The 17,294-nt window shown below is 35.4% G+C and overlaps 1 protein-coding gene across 1 annotated transcript; it reads right to left on the bottom strand.

The window, feature by feature from the left end:
* Positions 1 to 1,917: 1,917 nt before the first annotated feature.
* On the bottom strand, positions 1,918 to 16,722 carry LOC114406482 (actin-related protein 4-like). Its single transcript, XM_028369185.1, has 20 exons — positions 16,447 to 16,722; positions 16,266 to 16,357; positions 15,788 to 15,964; positions 15,603 to 15,676; positions 9,885 to 9,965; positions 9,745 to 9,805; positions 9,599 to 9,648; positions 8,345 to 8,399; positions 6,839 to 6,916; positions 6,684 to 6,737; positions 5,930 to 5,983; positions 5,797 to 5,857; positions 5,349 to 5,400; positions 5,095 to 5,161; positions 4,409 to 4,471; positions 4,275 to 4,337; positions 3,791 to 3,853; positions 2,753 to 2,817; positions 2,442 to 2,510; positions 1,918 to 2,272 (listed from the first exon to the last, which is right to left on the bottom strand). The coding sequence occupies exons 1-20, from the start codon at positions 16,457 to 16,459 to the stop codon at positions 2,227 to 2,229; spliced, it is 1,338 nt and encodes a 445-aa protein (XP_028224986.1). The 5' UTR covers positions 16,460 to 16,722; the 3' UTR covers positions 1,918 to 2,226.
* Between the last annotated feature and the right edge of the window lie 572 nt (positions 16,723 to 17,294).

The following is a 17,294-nucleotide window of genomic DNA, read 5'->3' as shown; positions in this document are numbered from 1 at the left end:
TCTTCTCGATCAACTCTCACACTCTGACACTTTATGTGATGACGCTTCACTCAACATCATTGATGGTAAGAACTTTTCACTAGTCAGAACCCTTCGTAGGTAGTTCTTTTTGAAACCTCAAAAATCTTCCAGGATCAATGACTGATCCACCAAACCAACACGAGACTTTTCAACATATTTTGTCCTCATTCACATGTTTTCCAAGAAACACCCTAGAAGGTCACTCATCCCATAACTACTCTAAGCCAAACAAACTTAATTATAAAGTTCTTAAGTGATGGGTTACCAAAAAATAAATACATCTTGTTGGTATAAGTAGTGTCAATTAATTCCTTTAAGTTATTATTGACTATATAATCTCATATCTACACAACCTCTAGATCTCTCTTATTCTGGTGTGATTTGATTAGGATGTTACATTTTTTCCCTTTCACATTCAAAGAGTTTTCTATGTTAAAAATCCTTGGTATCATGGATTCTTCTACTTTTATTTTTATTTCTCTTATTGCTAATTTTAAATACACACAAGGAAAAATGTGTTATGATATTTCTTAATAGTAGCATCAGAGTTCATCTTATTGATATTGTTATCATCCATGTGATTCCATATGTGAAAAGTATTATCACTTAGGATGAAGACATGCTCAAGCTAATATTGTAAAAAATTACTCCTATTGAAAGTTGATTATGGAATGATAATTTGTACTGTTAGGACTTGTATGAGGCAATTACCTAAGAGAACAAGCTAAAGGGAAAGACCAACAAAGACAAGAGCTTCTAAATCAAAAGACGATAACTATGATTTGAAAATAGATTGATCAAAACTTGTTTAAGCACATATTTACCTACACAAGTGCATACAAATTGTGGACAAAAATTAAAACCAACCAAAAAGTTTCCTTAAAACTAAGCTCACCTTAAGGTGAGACGAAAGGTAAAACTAAAGTATAGATAATGATGGTCAAAGCATGATCAAGAACATAAAAATTTTCAAAGGGCTAGATGAATTACAAGTCCTTCAACCATATAGTTCCCTACCACACTGGTAGTTGTTGAATGAAGAAGTCAGGAGGAAGGAACAGTGCATGGTTATCCAATATAAAGCTAACATTGTAGACAATTGTGGGAGACGTGAGACTTGTGAAGGAAACACAAGTAGAAATTGTAGTGATGAAACTCAAAAAGTGATCTAATTATATAAATCTCACCCCTCCAAGATCACTTGTTACTATCGTAGTAAGGTAGGTCATAATAAGAAGTCTCAATGTCGGTATCGCAAGCAAAATTCAAAATGCTGACACCATTAAGTCAATACCAAATTGTTCGATGAAAAAAGATAACATTATGGTCATAGTAGAAAATCAAGATGGTGTATTTTTGATGGAGAACACAACTTTGGTTGTGATCATTGTTCATGGATTGTTTGTTGCTTTACGTGTTTGGTTCCATGTTATGCCACGTGGGGATTTTTCACTGCCAACCAAAATAGTGACTTTGGTACAATGAAGATGGGAAAGTGTCTCAAGTAAAATAGTGGAAGCTACACTTATTTAAAATGGGTCTCAACTTCATCTGAGTCAAAAGCTTGATGATGTTGGGCTGGTGAATTGCAAAAAAAAAAAAAAAACAAAAAAACAAAAAAAAAGTGGTCAACGTGCCCATTGCAACTCGAGAATGCGGTCTTCGGCCATATACGCAAGAAAAGAGAAAGAGTACAAATTACAGCTAAAAAAATACCTTCTCCGTAGGGTAGAGGGTCTTTTGTTGCTTGAGTCTTGCACAACTTATGAAATTATCTAGCTACAAATCATTTGATTCAATTTTGAACACCTTTATTAATTTAGAATGAATCAAATTGGGGAGAAACACTTCCAATATTTCTATATATTTTGAAGATAGGTTTAGAGGCTTATTTTGTAAGTTGAAGTCCTGACAAAGTTTGCACATTTACCCAAGAAAAGAAAAAGAGACGTACACAGGAGAGATCTAATTTGATAAATGGGGCAATTGTTACAGACTCTAGGCACACTTTACATCATTACAAGATTAGTTAAAGGTGGGCTGTGATTCATCTCGAGGCCAATAATTTAGTTAGAATTGGGATCTAATGGGAATGGCTATTAAATAGGAAATAAAAATCCATTAGTAGACAATCACTACATCAGCGTTCATAGTACTTCCTGATAAATGGCAGTAAAATAAACTTGTACAAGTACCAACAGCAGCTCATGGACACTTCCTTTGGATATATGAAGCTCCATGCTCTTCATACCTATCAGAAATGCATTAAAATGATTCAGTGTAAAATTATCCTTAATGAAAGCCCGATTTGGCAGTGTAGCTTTTATGAGAAAAGGGAGAAACAAGATAGGCAAAGTGAAATATATATTAACATTAATGAACTAGTATAATCGCAAGTTTGGTGAACAGTTTATAATTACTCGGATTTGGAGAACCACATTTGCTGGAAGGAGCCAAGTGATGCCAATATACTACCCCCAATCCAAACACTGCATATAAAGTCATTCATTTTGAGTTAGAACTAGAACATACAGTATGTACAATGCATCAACAATTACTACTCCCACATATAATGTTAATCTCGGTCTCTCTTATTTTGGAGAGAAATGGAATTATAATCAGAGGTTTGCAAAAGAGGGGGAAGCTTTAGAAAGGTTTTCCAAACCTAGCATTAAAAGAAAACACACCTAAACCTCTGATTAGATGCATTGACATAAGATAGATAACACACCTAAACCTTCTTTCAGTAGCATTTCCGCTGGCTAATACTTTTACTCTGGCAGCTTGAGGGGACTCCTGCAACGGAAATTTGTAGTCAATATTTACAACTACAATTAACCTTTCCAGGCAATCACATGTTTTTATAATATTATAAACTCAAATCTGATTCCTAAGAAATTTTGATAAATGTTTTCAACTTAATTATCTTCTCTAATCAGAGGTGCCAGCCTGCAGAAGCTTTGGCTAAATGCTTATAGTCCAGTAGTTTGAGCACAATCTTACAGACGGACCATTGTACTTTACAACTATATAACTTTTTTAATTGTTAATATAATTCAGTAAAAAAAAATAATTTACAATATCACACACAATTTCTTCCCAAAAGCAACCATAGAAGAAGAATATATATATATATATATATATAATATTTTAGCACAAAAGATTTCTCCAATGCCTAATGCAAGTTCCATCAAAGAAACACCCAAAGGAAACCATACGAGATTTTTCTTCAAAATTATATCTGGAAGTAACAAGAAGCAGGAAAAAAAAACAGCAAAAACTAAACAAGCCTTCTAGAGACGCCAAATATATTTAATTCTAATCTACAAAAATGACAAGACTAAAACCTTTGGCTACAAATTAAAAAATTTATACACATGCACAATTTCAAAAATTCTTGTTGTTATATGCACAAGTCCTTGCTGTAAATTCTTACACTCAATCTCCCAAACTCCCATCCCTCCAAAATTAGATAGTGAAAATTCGGAGTCATGAGATTTAAGAAAACTCTGTAGCACTGCTGCACGTAAGATAAGAAACAAGTCCCCAACAAGGCTGTATTAATGGCAGTCAACAAAGTAAAAATTGTCCAAACTACTGATATTTGGGATGAGGCACCAACAAAATTCACTTGAAAGAAAAATGAAAGCTACCCCTTGAAATCACATGTTAAAACAACATAAGCTTCAAAGGTATTTGAACTCAGCACCAACAACCATATTGCCATTCAGTGGATGAAATAGACAAGGACTCATTTGTTAAAATATACCTCTAGCAAGTCTTTCTCAAGGCGTTCCTTTAGCTGTTGCATTGAAGCTGTGCCACCAGCAAGCTGCATGGGATAAATGAAATCAATTTTAATTTACCAGGAAATGATGCATTGATATGAAATGCTTCATAACCTATCAATTGATTATTAACTATACATAATAAATGTACAGCATATGGTTTCAGCAAATATATGTTGATCAAAGTTCTAGGGAAAAGGTCACTTGCCTCAAATACAACTAAAATAGAATTCCAACCAAGATGAAAATATTAAGTTAACATCATGAAATTACAACTTCAGCAACACTACCCCCCGCGCACGCAACCCAATCTCAAAAATAACTCTAAAAATTCTCCATATAAAGAATGCCCCTGTATCTTTTTCCTTTTTACAACAAAAATGTCTGTGGTAAACTAAATTAAGCTCTACATAAGAACTACTTGAGTGAGTGTGTAGAAAGAAGGCAAAGATAAATCAACTTTACCAGTATACTACTAAACAACTCTCTTCGAATGTCTACATCACACTTATTAATGCTTTCAATCACCTGCAAAATGATAAAACAATCAGCAATAGCAAGTTAGATACTTAAAACAGATTCACATCAAGTTAAATTACCATTTGAGGCAGGCCACGAACTGAAGGAGCAATTTCTGCAAAGCTCTCTGTGCCAGGAATTGACTGTAATTATCATTTGACACAAATAAGAAAATTAGTACATAGAATAAAAAAACAGGAATATTGACTCTCAAGTAATTTAAAGAACTGCATAACAAAATAGAAGCACAAAAAAAAATGGACCAGCCATATTGCACACAAAAACAACCACCACCCAGAAAATTTCACTGGAAACACTTCAATAATTTAGTTTTTATTCTATATATTTATAGCCTATATTCGTTTTTGTTCATGTCACAAGCTGTGCTTTTTAACAGCTTTTTAATTAATAATTAACAACTAAAATTTATCATTTTTTAACCAAAAACATCTCGATTGATGAAATTTGTATTGTTTTTTCTTCATTCATAGTATAAAAGGGTGGAACACGGATGTGATTGTGGTATAGCAAGTATTTTGTTTTACTGTCTTTCAATTATTAACACCAATCTTCAGTGAGGCATGTCTTTTGGCACCTCACCTCAAGGCGCTAGGAGTCCTTAGTACATTAAGGGCACCTTTTTTACTTTTAATACCTTGCAAGAAGCTTTGGCATATTTTAAATATCATGCAATATTATAAATTATAATCTTTTACGTTGAAGAAACAAGTTAAACCAATCACATCTTTGAATGCAAGCCACACACCTGAACCAGGGACGGATTGAAAAGAACATCTGGAATCTTAAATCTGTCAGCTCCAATTTCAATTGTCCTGCATAATAAAAACAAACACATAACAAAACAACAACAGACAATAAATTACAGAAAAACCAGCAGCAACAATTAGGCTATGAAGTACATATAGTAGCATATGAAATGAAAAAATATATTTTGAAGATGAAACATTATTCATTCCATCCTCCTCCCTATTTCAATGAACAAGAATAACATCAACTTACTGGCCATCAGGAAGCTCATATGAGGTCATTGGGATGTTAGAATATGCACTCTCTGTCAGAAAAAGGGGAAAAAATAGATTTAATGTACAGAAACTGCAATTCTATTGGAACCAAGAAGGCAAAGCCATCTTCTAGAGCTATAACGAGCTAACTGAAAGACTTGTACAAGTTTATCACTAAACCAGATGATTGGAAAAAAAAATCATATATGACCAGAGTGAAAGCAGAGATCGGTTTAGAAAATAACATCACATATATAGTTATCTAAGATGTATACAGAGAGAAAGGAGCTCAAAAGAAATAAAGTTGTCACCATAAAAACTAGGAACATTTTCCACATTCCTTCAAAAGAACAAAATGAAACACAGAACCAATAAGATTCGAACAAAAGCACAGGACCAGTAAGATTCGAAACATTATGCGAGATGACAACAGGAGGTAAACAAACCATCATATGGAGTATCTGGAGCACGACACACACATTCCTTGATATCACTAGCAATCACCCTCTGTCATGAAGAACAGTCATTAGATAAACGAAAAGCAACAAGTAATGAGATATTACATGGTCATTCACAAACCTGGCAATAGAGTTTGTAGCTTTCAGTTGTATTTGGAAACTCAAGATCTACTGTCTGTAAGATTCAGAAAAAAAAAATGATAATGAGAAATAATAATTATTTAAGCATAGAATTGCAGTTACAACCAAAATCATATAGAAAGATACATGCAAGAAACTAAATTTTAGAGCTAGTAATAAAGAGAAACACTGGGCAATTTTGCTCACTATCATTTGCCACCAAAATTCTACAACAACAGATGCAAGGTTATATATGTAATTGAAATAAACAAAGTAAGATAACTACACCTCACTCCATCTTCTTTGTTCTGATCCTTAATTATATACCTAACAGGATAACACCATTCTCTGTTTGATATCTTAAGTTTAAAATGAATTTGCTAAATTGCACAAACATTTAGTACATAACCTAATTCTAGTAGATCAAACAAGAGGTAAATTATTCAGCTCATGTCACTAGCAGCAGTATACTGGCACATGCAATTTTTATCGAATTTTATCCATGACTGAAAAGGATTCAAGAACACTCAATTAAAAGAGATGAGAAAAATGAAGTACTGAAACCATCCAGAAATCCTGGAGGCACAAACAGTACATATAATACACATGGGATGGAACCTCATCCTGGCCATGTTCAAAGTTTAATGAAAACAACAGAAAAAAAACAAGTCTGGTGCCTCACACTTTAATGATTGCAAGATAATGGAATTAAAAAATTGTTACTCACAGGTCGTTAAAATGAAAACAAATTATACCTGAAACTCTCCAGGACGTATTTCCTTTCTCCTAAAGGAATACCTTGGTTTTATCTGTGGCAATTAAAAGGGGGGAAATCTCAGGCAGATAAAATCACAGTACCTTTATTTCAGAAGATCACTGATAAAAATAATGACTAATGTTTGTCACCCACCGTAATACCCTTGCTTTCCAAGCTTTTCATCAAGCAGTCTGTAAGAAATTCTCCTCCAATTGGAGAGGTAGCCACAGCCTTAAGTTGTAAACATAGAAGAAAATATGAGCAGACAGAAAGACCCATGGTATTAGCCAAAACTCAAATATAAATGCTGAGTTCAATGAGATCTTAAATTAATTTGATGTGTGTGTATGCGGCATTCACATACATAGCATAGTTGTCAATACCGGCGTAGCGGAGTGGAGCGGCCGACCCCAAAAGTGGGATAGTGGGATAGCAGATAGCGGGATGACCGCTATTCTAATGTTTTTTTTTATATATGTTAAATAATTAATAATATATATATATATATATATATATATGTTCAAAAACAGAAATATATATATATATATAAGTTTTTAATATTATAAAATTATGATATTATTATATTTATTTAATATTATTTCTATATTATTTAATTATTAACATTATTATTATATATTAATATTGTTTGCCTACAATTTATTATATATTAATATTGTTTAGCTTCACGTACATTGTTACTTTCTCTTTGGTTCTTTTCTATTTTTCCTTCTTATCCCTATGTTCCCCCTACTTACATATATACCTAAAAAATGTGGTTCTTTTCTTTTCTATTTTTCCTTTCTTATCCCTATGTTTTCAACCTAGCTCGTGGGCATACATAGTAGCAGCCAGCTAATTTCCTGCGACATCGACTTCACACCAACCTACAAGCTCCACACAACACCACTCACTTTTTCACTCACTTTGGGAAAGAAAGGTACGAACAGTGTCGCAGGCTCGCAGCGTGCTCCTGGGCGTGGAGGAGGTGTTGGCGCTCGCCGGTGTCGCAGCCTCGCCGGGGTGTCGCAGCCTCGCAGGTGTGCAGAGCAGCAACGCGCTAGGGTTTTCGGAATTTCCACGGCTTCAGTGTAGCGGCGCAAAAATCCGGTCCAGATCCCGCGCCACTACGTCCATCCCCGTCGCAGATGGGGGCCGCGCCGCTCCGCTCCGCCGCAATAGCGGCCGCGACATCCGCGATTGACAACATAGATACATAGAAAACAGAATGGAAGATATTACGAATATGCAGAGCATAGATGAAGAAATATTAGTTAGTAAATACCTAGGCAAGCAATAGTACCTCACACGCACATAGCCACTCTCGTACAATTTCGAATTATTAGTTGTATTTTTGTAAAACACAATCTAACAATTGAGTAATAATATAGAGATGATAGCCTACATAATTGCTTTTGCAGTTGGCTACACAACCAAAAATTACTAATAGACAAAAATAGCAATTACATAATCAGAAGACTCTACTACCAGGTTATTTGTCAAGATTTTTGCTCATTGTTAATCAAACAATCTCATCATTTCAAATTTATCTATAATCAGAGTGGTGCATACAAGAAATTGGATCAATGCAGATTCCTAAAACAGCATTAAAGTCAAATATAATAAATTGGCAAACAATCAATCATAATATGGATCATGTACCTTTTGAAGAACATAACCATCATGTACTGGTGCAACTGTAATTGATCCTCCACCACTGAAAACAATGGAATAATGAAGAAAACATCTTATCAGCAATGTCTGGCATGTTATTGGGACATATTAGAAGTAATAACAAATATTGAACTTTAAAAGTGAACTATTTCTCTCTCCCCTTTTCAGTTTTTTCAATTGAATTCTTAATCTCATATGCTTAAAGGTCCACCCAAATACCCAATCCACTGTGTTTGTCTTAAATAGTAGAAATTCAACTTTTATCCATATCAGCCTCCTCCGATGTATTCAAAATGCTGCTTAACCCATTCCACTTTTTGGAATGGAACATTGCCAATGTCTAATTTCTTATTACCAAACCCAGTTTAAAATGGTCAAGCAGGAAAACAACAATCTTTAGACATGTTAACATATATATACAATCTTTACTAAAGAAACTTTCAGATTGTTATTCCCCAACTTAAGGTACACAGTTTACTAATTTATTTAACAATGTTTCAGAATAAGTAAAAAGCCTCCTGATATTTTATTTCTCGCTGTTAACTGTTATAATTGTAAGACTTTCTATTCCAGAACTGAAATAAAAAAGTATAATCTTATTATGTGTCATTCGCTTTGATCCATTGGTTGCAGTTAAATTTCCCTTATCCTGCTACTAAAGCAAAGTCTAATGCCCTCTATGAGGCTTTATACGAGTATATGACTACTACATTGAGGATGGTATAAGGGAGCAGGGGCTAAAGAGGAATTTGGACTGTAACAACCCTGGCTGAGACTGATTGCATTGTACGGCATTGAGTGAGGAAAAAAGAGGGTTGGATGTAAGGATAAAGTGAGAGGGGAGAATTTTAAAGAAATAGGCAAGAATTTAAAGGTCGAGAGGTTTTAGGAGGGGTGGATATTCTCTGAGTCTGCATAATTCCCCATTATTTTCTTTCTTTGATTTCAGTCTCAAGTCTCAACAGAGAGCTACCTCTGCTTGTTAGGAGATTGATCTCCATTATCTGTTCTCTAATTCCAAATTCCTATCATTCTCCTACTATAATTGGAAAAAGTAAGAATGTAAGGTATAATTAAACAAGACAACTACGGCATAGGTCTTCCATATATAATATCTTAAAAGGTAAGCAATTGATATACACCTATACAGAAACGAAGAGAAAGATCAATGTTCTTTGTTCATATTGATACTACTGCAGAATAAGAACAAAACTACCATTCAGTAACATCATTGTCTCTTACCCATCAACAACTAATGACGTAGCACGCCCTGATGCAAAAGAAGTCAGAACCTGTATGTCAAGACAAGTCAGAACCCATCAGTAGTTTTTCATCCTCACTCCATGACATATATTATTTTTAAAGGTGTAGATCAGTGAAGGACTAACAGCATTCTTCGCCAAAAACAATGCAGGTGCTTTGTACTTCTCAAACATCAGCTCTGCTGTCCTGAAAAAATTAAAAAACCGAATCATACATATGATGCTTTAAACTGAGCTCTATTAATTATAGACAATACCCAAAATACCTTTCTCTCTGTTGTTGAGAGTTAGAAGAAGGCTCTGCAAGAAGCATAGGATGCTCTTTAGGATCAATCAATAGGCATTCCCTACCAAAAAAAGAAAGCACACCCAATCAATAGTCATTCCCTACCAAATAAAAAAGAATGTGTGCCCAGTGACAAATAAAACAATTCCTAAGGAATATAAAATAAAAAAAACAAAAAAATACAATGGAAGAATGGTCAAAACCAGAAACTAATGCACTTATTCCACTAGGTAGGGTTAGTTACATGGATAAAAAAATATAAAGAGAGCTATATCAAAAACAGTTTTCCACAAATCCATTTAGTGTGAGGTCTTTTTAATGGTTCCTCTACCCTTTTCATTGCATTATAGTTTTCTTGCTGGAACCTTTGTTGATCTTCTCACATGACCAAACCATTCTAAGTGAGTTTTTATTATCTTCTCCTCGGTGGTGCTACTCCAACTCTTTCCTGTATATCTTTGTTCTTGATCTTATCTTTCCTTTCTTTGCAAATCCGCTCATCCACCTCAACTTATCATCTCTACTGTACTTATCAAATCTCTTCTGCACTTTGATGTCCAGCATTCACTACCATACAAAGCATCACTGATATTATAGCTATCTTGTAGAATTTTCTTTTAAGCTCGATTGTGACCTTAATTATCTATATGCTAGTTCACTTAGTTTGATTCATATGCTTTCGTCCCCCTCAATCTCCTCCATTATTTTGTAAGAAAGATTAAAAAAAACCTAAAATGTGCAATTGTGGTAGGAGCAACTATGATGTGATCCCCAATTTTCACATGCAAAATATTGCTACTCAACACTTGCTAACTATCCCTGTGTTCGTGCAATGTTCCTAATTCTTACTTGAAACTTGAAAGAGAAGGGTTGAGCAAGGCCCTGAACAGCCAATGTAAAAGAAAAGAAAGTTCATAACTATCAAAAAAACTTGATAAACATTTATGGTATGGACCATTGAGGCATTGATGTTTGGAAAAAATAATCTTCATTACTGATTACTATCAAACATTAATTAGACACCATTACTACCAGAATTTCTCATGTATTTCTGTGCTTTAGATACAGGTAACAGGTAAACTATTCTTTGGACCATTGCTTTTGAGAAGAATCATCAGTCATCAAGGGATTTTAATAAATAAAAAAAAAAGGAATCACGCGAGCTTTATCAAATGCTAGCCATATACACCATAAAATAAATATTGAGAAAATGGAATAATTAGGATTTCATTCATATCTAATTGTGAGTATACAAGAGATATATAGAGTACAAAGGAATAACAAACTCAAAATTATCTATAACTTGAATTTAAATTGTAACAACTTGCAACTACAGTAGAAACTCTTTAAATTAATACTCGGTAAATTAATAAACTCTCTAAAATAATAAATTTGTCCGGTCCCGACTTGGGCCAATGTAAAAAATTGAAAAACTCAATAAAATAATAAGATAATAATTTTTCGTGAAATCCCTTTATAATTTTCGGTCCCAAGAAAATCATAAATTAATAATTCATAGAAACTAAAAAAAATATATTACACTCTATTGAAATATGATTCAATAGTTGTCTGTTTTCCTTTAAAGTTCAAGTCTATTTGGAGCTCATCTCTAACTTTTCTTATTGCATCCAATAGCTCAGGTGTTGTATTTTTGTATTGTATCATAAAGTTTGGTATGTACAGTATAATTACTTAAAAACTCTTTAAATTAATAATTATTAATTTATCGATAAATTAATAACTCTCTAAATTAATAAATTTCTCCGGTCCTGACATTATTAATTTATAGAGTTTTAACTGTAATTACTCTATCATATCAATAGTCTAACACACTCCCACAAGATGGTGGTGGCAAAGACAATGCCAATTTTGTTCATAAAATTGTGACGCGAAAATGTAAGATCTTTGGGGAGAAAGTCCGCACGTTGCTCAAAGCCAACAAATGCAAACTTAACTATTAAGCAGAAGTCATAACACAAGGCTTAACCTCTCTTAAGAGAAGCAAACAGGCTAAACCACCATAAGACAGAAGCAAAAAAGGCTTAACCAGCTTAAAAGGCAAAAGCAAAATGGCTTAACCACCTAAAAAGACAGAAGCAAAAAATTGCTTAATCACCTATAAGGCAGAAGAAAAAAAAATGGCCTAACCACCTGAAAGGCAGAAGCAAAATGATTTAACCACCTAAAAAGGCAGAAGCAAGAAGGCTTAACCATCATGAATGATTTCGGATGGAGGACACATGATATGATCCTTGTTATATAGCCACCAAGAAGTTCTGACTTCAAGGAGATGAGCCATTTGATAATTGGCAGAGGCTACATTTAATGGATAGATTGGAAGCAATGGTAGGTGACCATGAAGAAACAAAAAAATAAAGAAGAGGCTTGGAGTGCAGACCAGCAGATTGGGTGGGGAGCTGTTGCCCTTAAAAACAAGTTGAGGAATCTAAGATTCTCAATAAAGTAGTGGTGTAAGGATAAGGGGGACATTAAAGCTATCAGAATTCAGAACCTGAAGCAGAAATTGTGTGAATTGGAAACCTTAGCTTCCAATAGAACTCTATCTGATCTTGAAGTTAAAGCCAAGAGAGCATTGCAACAAGAGCTATGGGATACTTCCACTGCTTATGAATCCCTTTTGAGGCAAAAGTCCAGGGCTAAGTGGATCAAGGAAGGTGATAGTAACTCAGCCTATTTTCATAAGATTATAAACTTCAGAAGAAGCTCAAATGCTGTCCATGGTTTTCTTATTGATGGCGCTTGGGTGCAGTAGCCTGATCTTGTTAAGAATGAAGCTGCTAACTTTTTTATTCAGAGGTTCACTGAACAGAACCCTTCTAGACCCACTTTGGATGGGGTTTGTTTTCCCACTATTGATCAGAATCAATCACAGGGGCTGACTGGTCCTTTCACTGATTTAGAAATTAAAGAAGCTGTTTGGGGTTGTGATGGAGATAAATGTCCGGGGCCTGATGGTTTCAATTTTAATTTTATTAAGGAGTTCTGGGGGCTGCTTAAACCTGATTTCAGGAGATTTGTGGATGAATTCCATGCTCATGGATCCTTCCCTAGAGGAAGCAATGCCTCTTTTGTGGCCCTAATCCCCAAGATATCTCAACCTCAGTCCCTAAATGACTATAGGCCCATTTCTCTCATTGGTTGCATGTATAAAATAGTTGCTAAATTATTGGCAAACAGATTGAAGCTAGTGTTGCCAAGTCTAATTGACGAAAGGCAATCAGCCTTCATAAAAAACAGGCATATCCTTCATGGAATTGTGATCCTTAATGAAGTGATAGATGAAGCTATTAAGAGAGACAAGTCTGCTATGATCTTTAAAGTGGATTTTGAAAAAGCCTATGATTCAGTATCTTGGGCTTTTTTGGACTATATGCTGCAAAGATTAGGTTTCTGCATGCAATGGAGGAAGTGGATTTCAGCCTGCCTTCAATCAGCCACAATCTCTGTCCTAATAAATGGGAGCCCTTCTAAGGAATTTGTCCCTTCTAGAGGTTTGAGGCAAGGGGATCCTCTAGCCCCTTTGCTCTTTAATATAGTGGCTGAGGGCCTCACCGGTATGATGAGAGAAGCTCTTAATAAAAATCTCTATAGGAGTTTTCTGGTTGGGAAGCAGAATGTGCCTATAAATATCTTGCAATATGCTGATGACACAGTCTTTCTTGGTGAAGCCTCTTGGGATAATGTCCTTGCTCTGAAATCTATGCTTAGAGGCTTCGAAATGGCCTCGGGATTGAAGATTAATTATGCCAAAAGCCATTTTGGGGCTGTTGGGATGCAGGTTAATTGGGTCCAGGCAGCAGCTGCTTTTCTGAACTGTAGGCACATGGACACCCCTTTCAAGTACCTGGGCATGCCTATTGGAGTTAAACCTTCCAGTAGGATGGTGTGGGAACCTTTGATTAATAAGTTTGAAGCCAAGCTATCGAAATGGAATCAGAAAAATCTATCAATGGGTGGCAGGATTACCTTGATAAAGTCTGTCCTGAATGCTCTTCCTATATATCTCTTATCTTTCTTTAAGATACCCCAAAGCATTGTTGATAAGCTAGTGTCTCTCCAAAGGAATTTTCTGTGGGGGGGTAACCATCATCATAAGAAGATTTCTTGGGTAAAGTGGGAGGTGGTTTGCTTACCAAAGAGTGAAGGGGGCCTGGGAATAAAGAATCTGTCTAGTTTTAATGCAGCTCTGAGGGGTAAGTGGATTTGGGACCTTGCTTCTAACCACAATCAGCTGTGGGGCAGGGTTCTTATATCCAAATATGGAGGTTGGTCAGATCTGAAATGGGGCAGAGATAAAGGGTGGCAGTCCCAATGGTGGAAGGATCTTAGGAAGCTCTATCATCAGCCTGATTCTAACATCATCCACCAGTACATGGTGTGGAAGGTTGGCTGTGGGGATCAAATCAAATTTTGGCAGGATACCTGGTTGGGTGAGGGGTGTAATCTTCAACAAAAGTACAATCCTCTTTTCCTCATCAGCAGGCAACAACATCTCTCTATCTCTAAAATGGGGAAGTTTTCTCAAAATTCTTGGATTTGGGATCTTAAGTGGAGGAGGAACCTGTTCGACCATGAGAATGACTTAGCAATAGCCTTCATGGATGACATCTCAGTTATACCTATTCAGCAACATGTGCAGGACTCTATGGTTTGGAAAGCTGAACCTAATGGTCTCTACTCTACTAAGTCAGCCTATAGGCTCCTGATGTCTTCCAGCAGCCCTGTTCCTCACAGAGACATTCTCCAGAATTTGTGGAAGCTCAAAATCCCCCCGAGGGCTGCAGTGTTCTCTTGGAGGTTATGTTTGGATAGGCTTCCAACCAGGGCCAACCTTCTCAGGAGAAATGTTCACATTCAGGACACCCTATGCCCTCTTTGTGAAACTCATCAGGAGGAGGCTGGGCATTTGTTTTTCCACTGCAAGATGACAAGGGGAATGTGGGGGGAATCCATGAAATGGATCCGGGCTATTGGTGCTCTCTCAGCTGATCCGGCCAGTCATTTTATCCAATTCTGCAATGGATTTGGTGCAGGGAGTAAGTACAGCAGGGTGTGTGGGTGGTGGATAGCCTTAACTCTTACCATTTGGCAACACAGGAATTCATTGCTTTTCAAGGGGACCCCTTTTGATCCTCATAGAGTGATGGATGAGGCTCTATTCCTTGCCTGGTCTTGGTTAAAAGCTAGAGTCAAAGGTTTCAATACCCAATTTAATCACTGGTCTACCAATCTACAGGAGGCTTTTGGTTAATTTTGTTTTCCTTCTTGTTAGGGGCCTGCTGGGTTTTATGTTTGTTGGGATTTGCTTTTGGAAGGTGGCACCATAGGTGTCTTGTATTACTTTATTAAGTACCTCTGGTACTGATTACTTATTTTAATAATACTATTTTTGCCTTCCAAAAAAAAAAGCTTCTGGCTCTATGATACCATATTGAAAGAATGGAATAAGTAGGATATTATTCATAACTAATTGTGAGTGTGCAAGAAATATATATAGAGTATAGAGAAATAACAATCTCAAAATTATCTACTAAATTATCTATAACTTGAATTTAAATTGTAACAACTTGCATCTAATTGCTCTATCATATCTATAGTCTAACAATAAACAAGTGCAAAAAGGAAAACAATAATCCTACAATACATATCACATACAGATTAGAAAGTCAGTACTGACCTGAAGGCGTGATCCCATATGCTGTCAACAATATCCCAGTCAGCAACAATCCCGTCTTTAAACGGAGACAGCACCTGACAGTGCAGAAGAAGAAAATAACTACACTATTCATTATTTTAAGGAACAAAAAAGTCTGTAAATTACGAATCCAAGTCCAATCACAAAAACCATTACATAAGGGTTACCTCCATATGGTCTCTACGGTACCCCAAGGACTGGGATCCTACATACAATTTCCTCTTTCCCTTGGTCTTGTCAGAATCAGCATTTCTAACATTATTATTTGATTCCGGAGCAGAGGCAGAGTTGTTTTCGCCATTATCTGCTTCATCAACATCCATTTGATCAATTGCTCCCACAACCTAAGTTCGCACAAGCCAAGACAACCACCAATTCATTATCTACAATCAAACTACCCATACAATTTCCAGAAATTATTCTAGTCAACTATAAATTATAAAAATACATAATTTCACTATCAAGCAGTACTAGTTAGCCTATCACCACAGAAAAATGTCAGTGTCCTCTTCACTATTAACTGAGAGCATAACAACATTTCTTACTCTATAGGCCAATAAATGGTAAAATAATATCAGCAAAACAGTAAACACAGCAACAAATCCAAAACTTTAGAAAAGTAAAAAGAGTAGGGAAAACTCTTACAGAGGGAAACACGGCCTTGGGAGCATCTTCACCAGCATAACCAGCTTTACAAGTGTGTGAACCCAAGTCAACTACTATAGCTGATACTTCATCTGTGGATTCAACCAAAGGGAGAAAATTGATTTCACATCTCAGAAGCAAAAGAAAGAGAATGAGAAGGGGAAATGGTTTTGATACTCACCACCGCCATACATGGCTGTGACTGTGCTACGAGCTTGACAGGGGAATTAGGGTTTTTGAATTTCAGGGTTTATGAATTTCAGAGTAGAGAATGGTTTTTGAATTTTCTCTCTCTAGGGTTTCAGAAGAGAGAGAAGCTGCGGCGACAAGGAGCGCCGCCGCGGGAAATTCCGGCGAGATGGTCGGAGGAGGAAAGTCGAAGACTCGAAGTAAGGAGCGCGCGCGATTTGAAGAAAGAAAAAATTAGGGTATGGTAAGGGCTACGATACTTAGATAAGCCCACAAAAAGAATTCACATCACAAGGATTTCACCGTTATAACCCACGTAAGAAATTTAACAATTTTTTTTTCTAAGAGTAAATTATTCGTTATTTTGGATTTTGAAGTATTGATGAATTTCTTTTACTCAAATAATATTAGTTATATACTTATATATGATGATAGATACATATATAATTTTAAACTTTTCATATATAACGGGTCAAACCGAACCAATTACTGACTCATCAATTGAACTATTAATCCATTGACCCACTATCTCGATCAAGTCAATAACCTGGGTTTTACAACTACTATTGCATCATGTCGTTACTTTAAAATTTATACATATTTTGAAATCATTTGTATATATAATTTGAAAGGGGTATTATTATATTATTATAAATGTTTTGATATATTGCTTTAGCTTAACACAATTATCCTAAATATAAAAAAAAAATTGAATAGTGTTAATATAAAAAAATGGATAGTGTTAGGATAAAAAAACAAAAGATAAGTAAATTTTAACATAAAATACATGTTACACAAAAATACAATTAGATTTCAATGTAAATAAATTCACTTATAAAG

The sequence above is a fragment of the Glycine soja genome, chromosome 3 (genome assembly GCF_004193775.1).
Source record: "Glycine soja cultivar W05 chromosome 3, ASM419377v2, whole genome shotgun sequence".
In the NCBI taxonomy this organism is placed as follows: Eukaryota; Viridiplantae; Streptophyta; class Magnoliopsida; order Fabales; family Fabaceae; genus Glycine; species Glycine soja.
The sequence above is the reverse complement of the archived record's forward strand: the minus strand, read 5'-3'. Positions and strand labels throughout refer to the sequence as shown.

Coding starts and splice junctions, on each gene's coding strand:
- LOC114406482 (XM_028369185.1), bottom strand. Junction 9,649..9,744: donor TGTTTTTGGCGAAGAATGCT/GTTAGTCCTTCA, acceptor CTTGACATACAG/GTTCTGACTTCTTTTGCATC. Junction 5,162..5,348: donor TATGAGCTTCCTGATGGCCA/GTAAGTTGATGT, acceptor TTTATTATGCAG/GACAATTGAAATTGGAGCTG.